The 13,877-nt window shown below is 36.6% G+C and overlaps 3 protein-coding genes across 3 annotated transcripts; 1 reads left to right on the plus strand and 2 right to left on the minus strand.

The window, feature by feature from the left end:
- Nucleotides 1-76: 76 nt before the first annotated feature.
- Nucleotides 77-2,380, minus strand: LOC127524436 (cytochrome c oxidase subunit 5B, mitochondrial). Its single transcript, XM_051915898.1, has 4 exons — nt 2,177-2,380; nt 680-750; nt 414-513; nt 77-288 (listed from the first exon to the last, which is right to left on the minus strand). Exons 1-4 carry the CDS (start codon nt 2,271-2,273, stop codon nt 176-178), a joined length of 381 nt encoding a protein of 126 aa, XP_051771858.1. The 5' UTR covers nt 2,274-2,380; the 3' UTR covers nt 77-175.
- A 1,307-nt stretch (nt 2,381-3,687) lies between these two features.
- Nucleotides 3,688-5,610, minus strand: dnajc12 (DnaJ (Hsp40) homolog, subfamily C, member 12). Its single transcript, XM_051915897.1, has 5 exons — nt 5,518-5,610; nt 5,069-5,147; nt 4,671-4,810; nt 4,447-4,582; nt 3,688-4,371 (listed from the first exon to the last, which is right to left on the minus strand). Exons 1-5 carry the CDS (start codon nt 5,593-5,595, stop codon nt 4,289-4,291), a joined length of 516 nt encoding a protein of 171 aa, XP_051771857.1. The 5' UTR covers nt 5,596-5,610; the 3' UTR covers nt 3,688-4,288.
- Nucleotides 5,611-6,082: 472 nt separating this feature from the next.
- Nucleotides 6,083-13,856, plus strand: sirt1 (sirtuin 1). Its single transcript, XM_051915895.1, has 9 exons — nt 6,083-6,368; nt 7,346-7,462; nt 7,681-7,919; nt 8,005-8,157; nt 9,831-9,978; nt 10,082-10,161; nt 11,005-11,191; nt 11,640-12,266; nt 13,067-13,856. Exons 1-9 carry the CDS (start codon nt 6,125-6,127, stop codon nt 13,339-13,341), a joined length of 2,070 nt encoding a protein of 689 aa, XP_051771855.1. The 5' UTR covers nt 6,083-6,124; the 3' UTR covers nt 13,342-13,856.
- Nucleotides 13,857-13,877: the final 21 nt, after the last annotated feature.

Consider the following 13,877-nt stretch of genomic DNA (forward strand, 5'->3'; position numbering starts at 1 on the left):
TTGTGATTATTTTTTTAATCACGTGTTTTAGTGTTTGAGTTCCACATTGCAATGCAACAAAAACACATCATGGCCCTTTTATTGTATTAAATTATTTTATTATTGAATCCTGTACATGTTTGGCATAGGCACTTTGGTTCAGAAGTGCAGGTGTTTGTGGTCTAGAAGCTTCAGCTCAATGTGGCAGCTCATGATGGACCAGTTTGTAGTGTGAGCCGCAGGACGGGCAGCGCTGAGGGTTTCCCTCATGAAGCCAGAACCAAACAATAGCGGTGTTGTCCTCCTCACCTTCACAAGACAAGAGAGACAAACATTTATTTGGAAAGTCTTCCTTGAAAAGAAATCAACAGCTTGTAATATGGATGTGTGTGTGTGTGTGTGTGTGTGTGTGTGTGTGTGTGTGTGTGTCTTACAGAGGCAGCCGACCAGCCGTTTGTTATTGATGCTTGGAACAATATGAGGGTCGTCTTTGGATCCAGTGTATTCCTTTGGCTTGAATATGCTGTACGGATCCTGTAGAACAGACCAGAAAGGATGTGGTTCAAAATGAATGATACTAATAAGAAACATATTGAAATAAAAGGATCACCTAAGAGTCATTTTTGTTGTGGGTTAGGTTAGGTTATACCATGTATAGTCACCAAAGCTTATGGTCAAACAATATCATTCTATATTTTACCTGGCCCTTTTTCAGCGCCTGCAGAATGCGTCTCTCCAAACCTGCAGCCTGCTCGTCATCTGTTGGAATACCTGAAAAAGAAAAACATTATTGGTGGTAATATACAGCTGAGGAAGAGCGGACAGGTTTAAAGGGTTAGTTCACTCAAAAAAATGTAATTTCTGTCATTAATTACTCACCCTCATGTCTTTCCAAACCCGTAAGACCTTCGCTCATCCTCGGAACACAAATTAATATATTTTTCATGAAATCCAAGAGTGTTTACTACGTTCAAAGTCCAGAAAAGTAATAAAGACATCGTTAAAACAGCCGACGTGACTACAGTGGATCAACTTTAATGTTATGAAGTGACAAGAATACATTTTGTGCACAACAATAACAACAATTTCGTCTCTCCCCTGTCAGTTTTGTAAGCAGTTGACTTAGTGAACGCAGTGCAGAGCTTCCGTGTTTACGTCCGAACAGCATCACACGCATGCGTCGTGTTGCTCACGTGAACAGCGTCAGCCAATACTGAGCCGGCGTTCAGATGTAAACACTGAAGCTCTGCACTGTGTTCACTATGTCAACTGCGTACGAGACTGACAGGGGAACGACGAAATTGTTGAATAAAGTCGTTGTTTTTGCGCACAAAAAATATTCGCGTAGCTTAACATTAAGATTGAACCACTACAGTCACGCTGACTATTTTTAACCATGTCTTTACTACTTTTCGGGACCTTACCAATTATGTTGCTTTCTATGGGGGATAAAAAAAAAACCTCTCGAATTTCATAAAAAATGTCTTAATTTGTGTTCTGAAGATGAACGAAGGTCCTACGACATGAGGGTGTGTACTTAAAGAAAGAAATTTCATTTTTGGGTGAAGTGACCCTTTAATCAGCCCTGGAGAATACAAAAGTCTCTGCTTTGACTGCCATTTGTACCACCACAAGATAAAACAACTTACTTAATTTTTTAAATAAATAAACCTGTATTATCTCCCCAGTCAAAATATTCTCATTGAAATGCTAATCGAAAATAAGGATTATATGCATATATGTTTTGGTCTTGAGCTTGAGATTACAGCATTTGTCCACTAGGTGTCGCCAGACACCGGATAAATAGAGCGGTGCCCTCCGCCATGATCTAGAATAACTGGCACACGAACATGAGTTTTGTGCCAAGAAAAGGCCACAGCACAGCCCTCCACAACATAAAGAACTTATGACCTTGATTATACTCACTCCTTATATATCATACGAGTCACTACTTTATTGTTTCAAATAATGTCAAGCGTATTTAACGCTACTTTCAAGTGTCTTTTCATGTTCTTCAGAAATTAATGAGCCATTTCATATGTCCGCTCTGTCCGTACAAATGTCACTCGTTCAAAAACGAAGAAAATGACAACATGTTGCTTTATTTTTACACGTGCAAAAATAATATCACTGCAATTTATCGCGAGTAAATTTAAATAAATCTTAAATTTCTATAAAGAAATGTTTAAATCCTTACCTTTCCCGGCCATCGCACGTTGAGGTGTTTTCATTAAAATATTTTGTCTGCCCATCAGAGTCACTCGACAGGCTCTCAGAAGGATTTTACTTGCCATATTGACTTTAAACTTCCAGTCTTGTGTGCGCGCGCTCTCCCGCTGACAGTCACTACAGTATGTGGAACAGTGTCAGTGAAAGTCATTAAATTGATTGACACCGATGATGGACCAATCAAAGAGAAGAACCGCTGGACTTTGCCCAATGAACGAACAGGAAGAGCGGACAGGTGTAACTAGAGAGGACAGTAAAAATAAAAGTAAAATCTGTTCCGTCTGCCTTTATTTCCGTCTGAAGGAAGATTTAAACAGACTAAATACATTTAAAAAGTATATCATTTTGAAGATATTCCAGTTTCAAATTATATTTCCTAAAGTGAGTAATAATTCAAATTCAAATAAGAATCTTCTAAGCAGAATCAAACAAGATTCTATTGGATAAACTCAAATTATGTTTGGGTCAATGACGTGACAGGTCATTTTTTTGTCCAAAGGCCTTAATAATAATAATAAAAAACATAGATATGACATCCAAAGTATGTAAGGTAGTACAACTAGATCTCTTTTATTGAATCCAAAAGGTTTTAATTATATTTTGCTACATATAAAGGTATTTTAAAGATTTTGAAGTGTCAAAAGGTCATTCGGTTTAACCGTCCAAAGGCCAATACAGGCCATTTCATTTGTGATTAAAATATCTTAAAATGTAATAAATGTATATATTTTTTATTCTGCCATGATTTTATATCATCATATATCAACAAAGTGCAAAATGGTGTTAAAATTATGTGCAGAAGTTGTTGCTTTGTTATGAGAAAGAATGCCCGGAAAAATGAATTTCACTGATGTCATTCGGAGTAACCAATATAAAGGGACCATTTTGGACCAAGTCATGCGGTCAATATCATGTGACAGGATGTGACATCATAAGGACCACATGGTCATGAAGCAAAGTAACTAACTCTCTTTTAACTATTTGAAAAATTCATGTTTTCACTTGATCATACGCATGTCCCGAAACATCAGGTCATTCGGTACAACCACTATAAAACATGGAAAATGTTGTAATATTTTAAATACTTGTACTAAATATAAAATGTTTGCTGGTCCTATTGCTAGCTAGCTAGATATCAGCCTGTTAGCATTGTTTGAAATTGTTTGTTGTCGTCATTCGGTATGACCAAAAGTGTCATTCGCTAAAACTGAAATTTTGGTTAAACCGAATTACTTTTTTGGTGATAAACTTTGTAAAAAATGACAAAAGCAGTGTTAATTGATTATAAAAACCACATAATCTCATTGTTAACACTTAATAAAACTTCAAAATTAATTATATCTCCATTAGGTTTACAATGTTTACATTATGTTTCCCATTTACAAAATTTCAGTTCATCCAGTAGAATCTTAATAGATGTTCAGAGGATACTTTCCCTTTCCATCTATCTGTTTAATAATAATAATAATGACTTCAATGTTTTGACCTGTTCCACAATAGGTTGTTTTATTTTTGCAGAATTTGAAAAATGCAGACGTTTACAGACACTCGGAATGTAACATATTCACATATTTTTACACAAATACACATATTTGCCTCAAAATGCTGACTGCACAAGGAGGAAACCATATCATAAGCACTTTTCTGTTTTTATCTGAATATAAACAAAAACATGAATACAAAAGTGACATTTTTACAAGACACTACTGGCTTATATGTATGAATGTAATTATTATACATAATTATTTAATAGGATTGAATCATTATTATTTAGTGAGTCATATATTAATTAAACACATTAAAACGAATTCTGCCTCAGCCAACTTTATAATCATTTCCTGTGCGAACCGTGAAACCTGTGAAAACATTTTCCTCATACTTCAACTGTCAGTAAACAATCCTGAAAAGACATTTAAGGCATACAAAGCATCACTAATTTCAACATATATTATCATCATCCTACAAAACAAACAACTGAATCATGCCATAAACATGGTGAAGCATAGTAAATGATTGGTCAGTTCTGATACTGATGACTCTAAATGCAGAATACATGCACAGAACAGCAGAAAATATGAATTTATATTTCATAGTTCCTGAACTTCAGTAAAAGGCCAGACGGAGCTTCACCAGCCCAGCGAAACCTGTGATGCCAACAATCACCTGTGGGATAGAAACATTACGGTAAATCCAAGGAAAACTAATACAGAAAAACTGTAAACATCCAAGAAAACGTACCTGACGGCAGTGATGTTTCAGAAGGTTTCTCCTCCTCTGCAGATTCTCTCACTCCATTCCCCGTGTTTACTGGATTTGTGTCTTTTGCGGCCTCGAGCATCGGCTCTTTCTTGGTCCTCACAGCCCAATGCATCGACTGATGTCATTTTTGGAGACATATTAATGCAGTTTTTGTTACAGTATACATGTTGCATGATAGAATGCAATGCCTAACTAACACTTACAGTTTTAACCGAGTCACTGAGCGCTTGCCATTCGCTGAATGGGATTGCAATTCGACTTCTGAGCCAGAGATCATAATTCTTTCTTTTCTTCTCATCTGTGAGAATCTCTTTAGCTTCCTGTAGCTTCTGAAACTCCTCCACTGCAAGAAGAAAATGACCAAAACAGATTCAAGCACTCTCTAACAATTACAGCTCAACAAATGGCATTATATCAGTCGTCAATCGACAAATGCGAATGTTTGTGGACAAAATGCATTGCAGCTAATTAAAAAAGTGCATGAATATGGTAATCATTTATAGCTGTTATTTTTTGGGGGTGGTGCTATATGTCTCAGTTTCTCTGCTGAAGCAAAATCAAAGAAAATGACATTTGCACAGACACAAAAAAATTTTTGTACCTGCTTTGGGGTTCTCCGGGTGTTTGTCAGGGTGGCAGGCCAGAGCTTTCACTTTAAACTCATTGACAATCTGTTCAGTCTGTGAGAGATGCATATTATTTATGACTAGCATATAATGATACTGTAAATGAGTATTTGCTTCAGCATGTGCATTTTCCAGCTGTTTAATCAACTATTATGATGACTGATGTCTCTGACACAGAAGCAACAGGCTGTTCTGCTCTGTTCTGTTCTCATCAGATGTGTAAAATCTTATTCTGTCACATGATGCACATGAATGCAATTATCAAATCTTTTCACATTACTGTGCTTACAACAGATTAATTACAACGATATTTATATGCTGAAGTTGCGATTATAACAATAATCTTTGTCCTTTTAGATGCCTTAATAAACTAGAAGAAATAATAAAAACACAATCCCTAAAAGAGCTATCATTGTGTGTTTACCGTTGACAGTTCATCGCAGCCGAGCAGCCCGTAATAATCCTCAAAATCCTCCGTTCTGCAGTTCAGTATCGCCTCCATGCCTCCTACACTCAACTACAACACAAATTACCGTAAACTCGCTTAAATGTATCGTTCTGTTCCGCCTGTAGCAGTAGAGCGAGCGCGCATGCGCGCAAGTATTTGGAACTTTACGGTAGCAGGGCTTTTAAATGGCCTTCGTGACAGACGCTATGACTCATGCTACAAAATAGTAAAAACAAAATTACGTTTTATGCATTTAGACTTTATATAAGTATCTTAAAAGTTATTTACACAGATTTTGATTGAATTGTACTAAAAGTATCCCCATGGCTCCGCTTTAATAACACCGTGGTATTTTTGACGTAATTCAAAGAATACCATGGTATTTGTATGTTTCTTGAATGTAAACATAATTATGCCAATAAACTACTTTAAACTGAAGTATGTGCTACTGTAAGGCAATCACATGCTCTGTAATCTGTACTGACGCATCATCGCGCACTACAGTCCATCTGCTAGTGACGTTACGTCACATCATTACCGGAAGGTCCTCCTGCGCCCCTCCTCCACTCACTCCCAGGCGAAGATGGCGGACGGCGAAAATAAACGGGCCGAACCTGCCGACGCCGCCGAGCTGGATGAGCCGCTTCTGAAGAGACCGAGACTTCTGGATCCGCCCGGTGATTCGGAGCACGGCGCTGCTGGCGGAACCGAGCCGGTGGAGGCGGAACCGGCGGTGATGGAAGAGACCCAGCAGGCCTCACTCAACAACAACAACAACAAGCACACTGAACCTGGACAGACCGCCGAACCAGAACCGGAGCTCTCTGGTACAACGTCGTAACATTTTTTATTGATTTATTCAATTTATTGGTCATTTTTAGGAGGTTTTTTAATCTCATGATAAGGTTTACTGCACGTTCACACAGTTTTACGTTACACTATTTTCACGTTTGTGGGTTTTGAATGATTATTTAATGTAATAGCAACTTAAGTTATTTAGTATTGTTTATAGAATTTCATTAATTATTAGATATTATATTATTGTTGTTATTGATGTGTGTGTATATGTGTGTATGTATATATATATATATATATATAATATACGATTTCATTTTTTCTTAATTAAAATTATATTTTATTTAATGATTATTAATTAATTATTCAGTAAATAAAAACAATATTAATACTTATTATAATTATTATATTTAATTATTTCTATAATTTAATTATTAGATATTAGTTTGTTATTATTTACATTTATTTATTATATTTACATATATTTGTTATTATTATTATTATTTTCAGTTATTATTGTTATTTTATTATTATATTATATTCACTAGTTTTAGAAGGTCACTATCACTGCTTTGACATGTCACATCAACTCCATAAATATTTAATTGTTTTTTTAAGTACATTTATTTACATGTTTGTATTTAGGCACTTTAATATAGCCATTTTTTTTTTTTTTTTTTTGACTAATTAGTTTAGTAAACCAGCTGAATACTATTTAGGCTCATAAAGCAACATGCTGATGAATGAAACTGTAATTCCTGCACAGATTTATCGTATTTTCATGTTTATATTACTCATAGTATTGCATTACCTTGCTTATTTGTTTAAATAAATACATGCATTTTCTAAAAAATAAATAAATAAATAAAAAGAATGATGTATAGAGTTCTGATTAAATTTGTGCAAAACTATTACTATAAGTAAAAGAAATGCACATAGTAACCATCTAGTCTAGTGGAATACAGTAAGGCCAGTTGTATTATACTGTTTTTGTGTGGTTTGCACACAGAGTTCATTGACGAAGGTGTCCATCCCAATGGTTTTACATCACCTGATCTTCTTCACGATGATGATGACTGCTCTTCTCGTGCCAGCTCCAGTGACTGGACGCCTCAACCACACATTGGTAAGTTTCGTTAGTTTAATCCGTTCGTTTACTGAGTGCCTGATGCATGTTGCAAGATGAAAATAAGGAAACAGTTTATTCTGAGTCAAAAGTCTGACTGGAACAAGAGACTAAAGAATAATGTGCACAATTATACATACTTATTGTGCAAATTGCACATTCATTTGCTCTAGAATTTAGTGTTTTGTGAATTAAATAAAAGCACGGTTTTCTTTTAGGTTCCTATCGGTTCATTCAGCAGCACATCATGAGAGGAACCGATCCGAGGGCCATTTTAAAAGACTTGCTTCCCGAAACGGTCCTTCCACCAGATCTGGACGACATGACACTGTGGCAGATCATCATCAACATCTCAGAACCGCCCAAAAGGAAAAAACGTAAAGACATCAACACGTTAGAGGACGTTGTCCGACTCCTGAACGAGAGAAAGAAGGTTCTCGTGCTCACCGGCGCTGGGGTGTGTTTTTGATTTTCACTCTAAAACACTTTCTGAGCACATGCCCAATATATTGAATATTGACGTGTTCCTCTTGTGTCTGCAGGTGTCTGTTTCTTGCGGGATTCCTGACTTTCGGTCTAGAGATGGCATATACGCTAGACTCGCTGTGGATTTTCCTGACCTTCCTGATCCTCAAGCCATGTTTGACATAGACTACTTTAGAAGAGATCCCAGGCCTTTTTTCAAATTTGCCAAGGTTTGATGCGCTGTCTTCTCATTTGCATTTCTGCCAAGAATGGAAAACATGCATTTCAAATAAGGCAAGACACTACAGGCAAAAATATTATTTTTTTCATTCAAAGGTCAATATTGTGATTTTGGTCAAATTTTGCTTCCATAATGTCTTCTTCCTTCTAGTGGAAAGAAAACATCCAAAATACATGTTGAATCTATTTTTATCTATATCTGTTGCACATATCTCATATATGTCAACAAAATTAACTCTAATTTTGAAGCTGTCTTTATTCAGTGATCCAATTTCCGTTCTGGAAATGTATGCAAATTAGTGCATATTTAATTACACAATGCCTCATTTGCATATTTAAACTAGTGCTGTCAATAGATTAAAATTAATATTGATTAATTGCACCCTTTTGTGCTAATAATCACATACTTATTGTGAAATTAAGCATATTATGATTTATTTTGTCATCATTTGCTATACCCAGCAAAGTAAACAGATAAGAGTGAAAGATGATTCTCACAAAACTGTATTTTTTGCAAGCTTTTTTCAAGGTGTCTTTCCAAAAAAGGGCACTTAAAAGGACACCTAATAACCAAATGATATAAGGAGTCCTAATAATTTATAAATGTATGCTCACCAAAGCACACACGGGGAAAAAAACATTACAGAACAAAAAAAAAAGAGCTTTTTTTAGAGGTTGTTTACGTTCTACACATCAAGTTGCGATACTGAACATCCTTGACCTGACTACATTATATGACTGCTACAGTATACGGATCCATTCAGAATTACCAAACAAACAGCATGAATGTACTGAAATGCGTCTGTGCATAAATACAATGTGCAATCAGTGCGTCAAGAGTGCACATACAGGGTTTGTTTGCGCATCAATGGACTTGAGCGTGCTTAATGTGCGACTCCTGTTCGTCACTGCAGTCGTCTTTACCTTCATTACAATCTGCATCTATCAAAACTTTACTAGCAAGATGCTGGTTTGCTTTATCCAGCTGAGAAATGTAGTTTGTATATCATCTGGCCATACAGCGGTGGGATATTTTGACGTTCCGTTCAGTATGTATTCCGTTCAAGGGCTTACGCTCTTTAGAAACGATCACAGAATATGACAGAGCTTGTGTTTTAAAGGGGACCTATAATGCCCCGTTTTCATAAGATGTGATATAAGTCTCTGGTGACCCCAGAATGTGTTTATGAAGTTTCAGCTCAAAATACCGCACAGATCATTTATTATAGCTTGTCAAATTTGCCCCTATTTTGGTGTGAGCAAAAACACGCCATTTTTGTGTGTGTCCCTTTAAATGCAAATTAGCTGCTGCTCCCAGCCCCCTTTGCAGAAGAGGGCGGAGCTTTAACAGCTTGTGCTTCGGTTGCTCAACAACAACAAAGCTGGAGAATCTCACGCAGCCAAAATGAGGATTGTCAGTAACGGTGTTCAGCCTTACATCAATTTTGCGTTAAATTTTTTGCACATTAAGGTTTTTGACTTAATCACATGCGTTAACGTTGACAGCCCTAATTTAAACATAACATTTCAGAAGACTTGCAATAAAACAAATTAATTTTTAATTAATCACCTGTGGAAGCATGGTGATATCTACCCCATTATTCACCTGTGATGTCTTGCCATGAAGATAAATAACAATATCCTCTGTTTCATTATACTTTAGGAAATCTATCCAGGACAGTTCCAGCCGTCTCCATGTCACAGGTTCATATCAATGCTGGATAAGAAGGGAAGGTTACTGAGGAACTATACTCAGAACATCGACACACTGGAACAGGCTGCTGGAATCCAGAAGATCATTCAGTGTCATGGTACATATCCACTGTCATAATTCCTCATATAAATAAAGATTAGAATTATTCTCTCATTATCTAGACTGTTTATTTATCTTTTGTCTTTTACTGTTTGTTTTAGGTTCTTTTGCGACTGCTTCCTGTCTTGTCTGTAAACATAAGGTTGACTGTGAGGCCATAAGAGAGGATATATTCAACCAGGTACATTTAAGTGTGCAAATTTAAAGTTGCCCCTATTATGCTATTTAAAAAAATTCCTAATTTTGTTTTGGAGTCTCCTACAACAGGTTTACGTGCATTCAAGGACAAAAAATAATTTAGTAATTTTCTCATAACACACATTGCAGCATCAGCTCTTTTCTCACAGTGTCTGAAACGGTTTGTTCGAAGATTCAGTCTCTCTAAACTCCGCCTTTCTGAGAGTCTGCTCTGCTCTGAATGGTCAAACGTCCCAGTCTGTTGTGAGTGAGCGACCACCTACCGCGTATGTCAGAAACCAAACGCCCATTAGCATATCGAATTTAAGCTTTTCCTCAGCAATTGATACACTGTGATACAAACAATAACAATGGCGTCGGTTTTTACTACAGCAACTACATAAATTTATCCACTAACCGTTCAGAAACGTCCAGTTTAATTCTAAAAGTTGTAACTTCTTCCTGAGTCTCTCCATCAGTGTCGACTCCGGTTTGAACAATGTAAGGCTGAACACCGTCGTCATTTTGGCTGCGTGAGATTCTCCAGCTTTGTTGTTGTTGAAGCGCAAACTGTTAAAGCTCCGCCCTCTTCTGGAAAGGGGGCCGGGAGCAGAAGCTCATTTGCATTTAAAGGGACACACACAAAAACGGCGTGTTTTTGCTCACACCCAAATAGAGGCAAATTTGACAAGCTATAATAAATGATCTGTGGGGTATTTTGAGCTGAAACTTCACAGACACATTCTGGGGACACCAGAGACTTATATTACATCTTGTGAAAGGGGCATTATAGGTCCCCTTTAAGATGTTGTTGCGGCTTGTGAAACCTTTGTTGTTTTTTTTGCAGGTTGTTCCTCACTGTCCGAGGTGTCCGTCAGATATCCCGTATGCCATCATGAAACCAGACATCGTCTTCTTCGGAGAGAACCTTCCAGAATTTTTCCACAGAGCCATGAAGCAGGATAAAGATGAGGTGGACCTTCTCATTGTGATCGGCTCCTCGCTGAAAGTGCGGCCAGTGGCTCTTATACCCAGTACGTTCCATCTTTTGCTTTTTCTGTGATTTTCTGAGTCTGCTAGAATTTCAAAAAAGTAAAAATAAAGTTGTAGTCCTGAACTTTTTTTTTTTTTTTTTTTTTTTTTTATATAAATTTAGTATTTTAACAGTTTAAGAAACATTTGCATGTTTGTGGTTCTCTGATGTCAGTTAATGGTCACATGAGGTAGCTAAACAAATAAAACCATTTTCAAATTTTGTTCTTTATTATATATACTTTTAATTTTTTTAAATTTTCTCAAATAATGTATTTTGCTTTTGTTTTAAATGTATTAATTTAAATGTAACATTTTCTCATTTAATCCCAGTTTGGAAAACCCTGGTATACATGATATTTACATGGTTTTCTGATCATAGTATTACCACTATTTTCCTTTTCATAAAATGAAATGAGGTTTGTTTTCTAAATCTGTGTCTCTCTGCAGGTTCTATACCTCATGACGTGCCTCAAGTCCTGATAAACCGCGAGCCGTTGCCACACCTGAACTTCGACGTGGAGCTGCTCGGAGACTGTGACGTCATCGTGAACGAACTTTGCCATCGTCTGGGTGACGACTTTGAGCAGCTGTGCTACAACTTGTCACGTCTCAGCGAGATCACAGAGAAACCACCTGCCCCGTTACCTGTGGCACCTGAACAGACGTCTGCTGAGAGCACGTCCACAGACCCCGATCACGCTCAGGCCGTCACAGACACGTCAGAGGACGTCCGAATCACTGGTTGTCAAAATTCACTGTCTCCCAAAAAGGAGGAGGAAATGGCATCTTCTCCAGCAGCCAGGCAAACAAGCCCCCACCCAGAGCCATTACCGGAAACTAAGACTGAAGAGTTGGTCTCAAAGACGGAAGAGTTGAACCCAAAAGTCCATTCTCCAAAGCCGGCGAGTCCCTGTAGGAAAGCAGCGTGTGATGCTGCAGAAGCACTGGACGCTACTGAGGACACGCAGTGTGCTAAGGATGAAGAAACAACCGATCGTCAATGTGTTGTTGAAATGCGGAGACGGTGCTGGAGGAGCCGGATCTGTCAGAGTCCAATTAGCAAACGACTCGGAGGTAAAAATCTTTTTTTTTTTTTTTTAAATACATTTAACATTTTTAAAATGTTCCTGCTATCAAAAATGATTTATTGGTGCAAATTACAATACAAGTCTTTAAAACCTTTTAGCAAAAATCAATAATGTAATTTTTATTATACTGTACAATTTTAACTCTCTTGCTGTGTGTATATATATATATATATATATATATATATATGTGTATATGTGTGTGTGTGTGTGTATATATATATATATGATTTATTTTTGTTTATTATTTTTATAATATTTTTTTATGTATATAGACAGAGATACAGTATATAGAAAGTTTTAGATCGAGAGATAGATATATCTTGTTTATTATGTTATGCTTTTTGTTTTAAACATTGTTTTCATATTTTTGTATTTATTATATTTATTTGATTATATTTATTTAATTTATGTATATACATAGATATTGTTTTTATTATAAATGTCATTATATTATTTTTGCATTTATCATATTATATATTTTTTAATGTAAGGATAGATATCTATAGATAGATAGACTTTTAAAATGAATGTGAGCCAATAAGTGGTCTTCTGCTTCTTGCAGCTATATTTTTTTAATATTATTTTTATTATATATATTTTTAATTTAAGGATGGATGGATGGATGGGTTTTGACTGCGTTTTTGAATCTAAGATTTTTCATGAAGTAACTGTTCATGTAAAAGATGCTTAAAACCAAAGCAATCAGATGTATATTTTAGTAAAGTTTTAGGTTTTTTAAAAGCTCATTGCACGTATGATGTAATTGCTTCTGTTTCTGTTCTACAGCCTCGCAGTATTTATTTCAAGCACCGAACCGCTACATTTTCCACGGGGCTGAGGTTTACTCCAGTTCAGAAGACGAGACCTCCAGTTCCTGCGGCAGCGACAGTGACGGCTCTCGCTGCAGCGGGGACGCTTTCGAAAACGAGGACAGTGACGTGGAGGAAGATGGTGCGCCAGTGACGGAGAAGGATGCAGACGGCCACCTCGCAGAGACAGTACAAGACAGTGAACACAAACGCCTTCAAACAGACTGCACAGCAGACACAAACCACCGTTAAAACACAAGAACTCACTAGCACCAGCTCTATTTAATGTGCTCAAGTCTCTTTTATATATTTTTGTATTTCCCTCCCTCCTAAACTCCCTGTTATGTCTTCTAATGCATGCAACATCTCTTTTGTTTGGCTTATAAACCTTACTTTTGTTTGTCTGTTTGTATTTTTGCATTTTTAGATGTAAAATATATATGTTTGATTCCGGTGAATGTTTCTGCCTGAGAACACAGTGGGATTGAACTTACCATATAATTGCTTGGGATAAAAAAAGGGAATGATTTTCAAACCAAAGATCACTTTTTCTGTATAGTTTGCTTTTTGTCACTGAATTTACAAGTTTCCTGTTGGATCTGCTCACTGATTGTGTCAAACTGTGGCATTTTCAGACATTTGCCAGCTGCGGTCAGCCTACTGTTGAAGACTTTTATACCCAGTAAAGTTTGATAGTCATCAAACAGGTGTTTTCCATTAGTTTTCAGTTTTTAAACGCATAGAAATAAATTATTTACATGCTTTCACGCTCTTGGAATTCCTGTCCT

This window comes from Ctenopharyngodon idella, chromosome 13 (genome assembly GCF_019924925.1).
Source record: "Ctenopharyngodon idella isolate HZGC_01 chromosome 13, HZGC01, whole genome shotgun sequence".
Classification (NCBI taxonomy): Eukaryota; Metazoa; Chordata; class Actinopteri; order Cypriniformes; family Xenocyprididae; genus Ctenopharyngodon; species Ctenopharyngodon idella.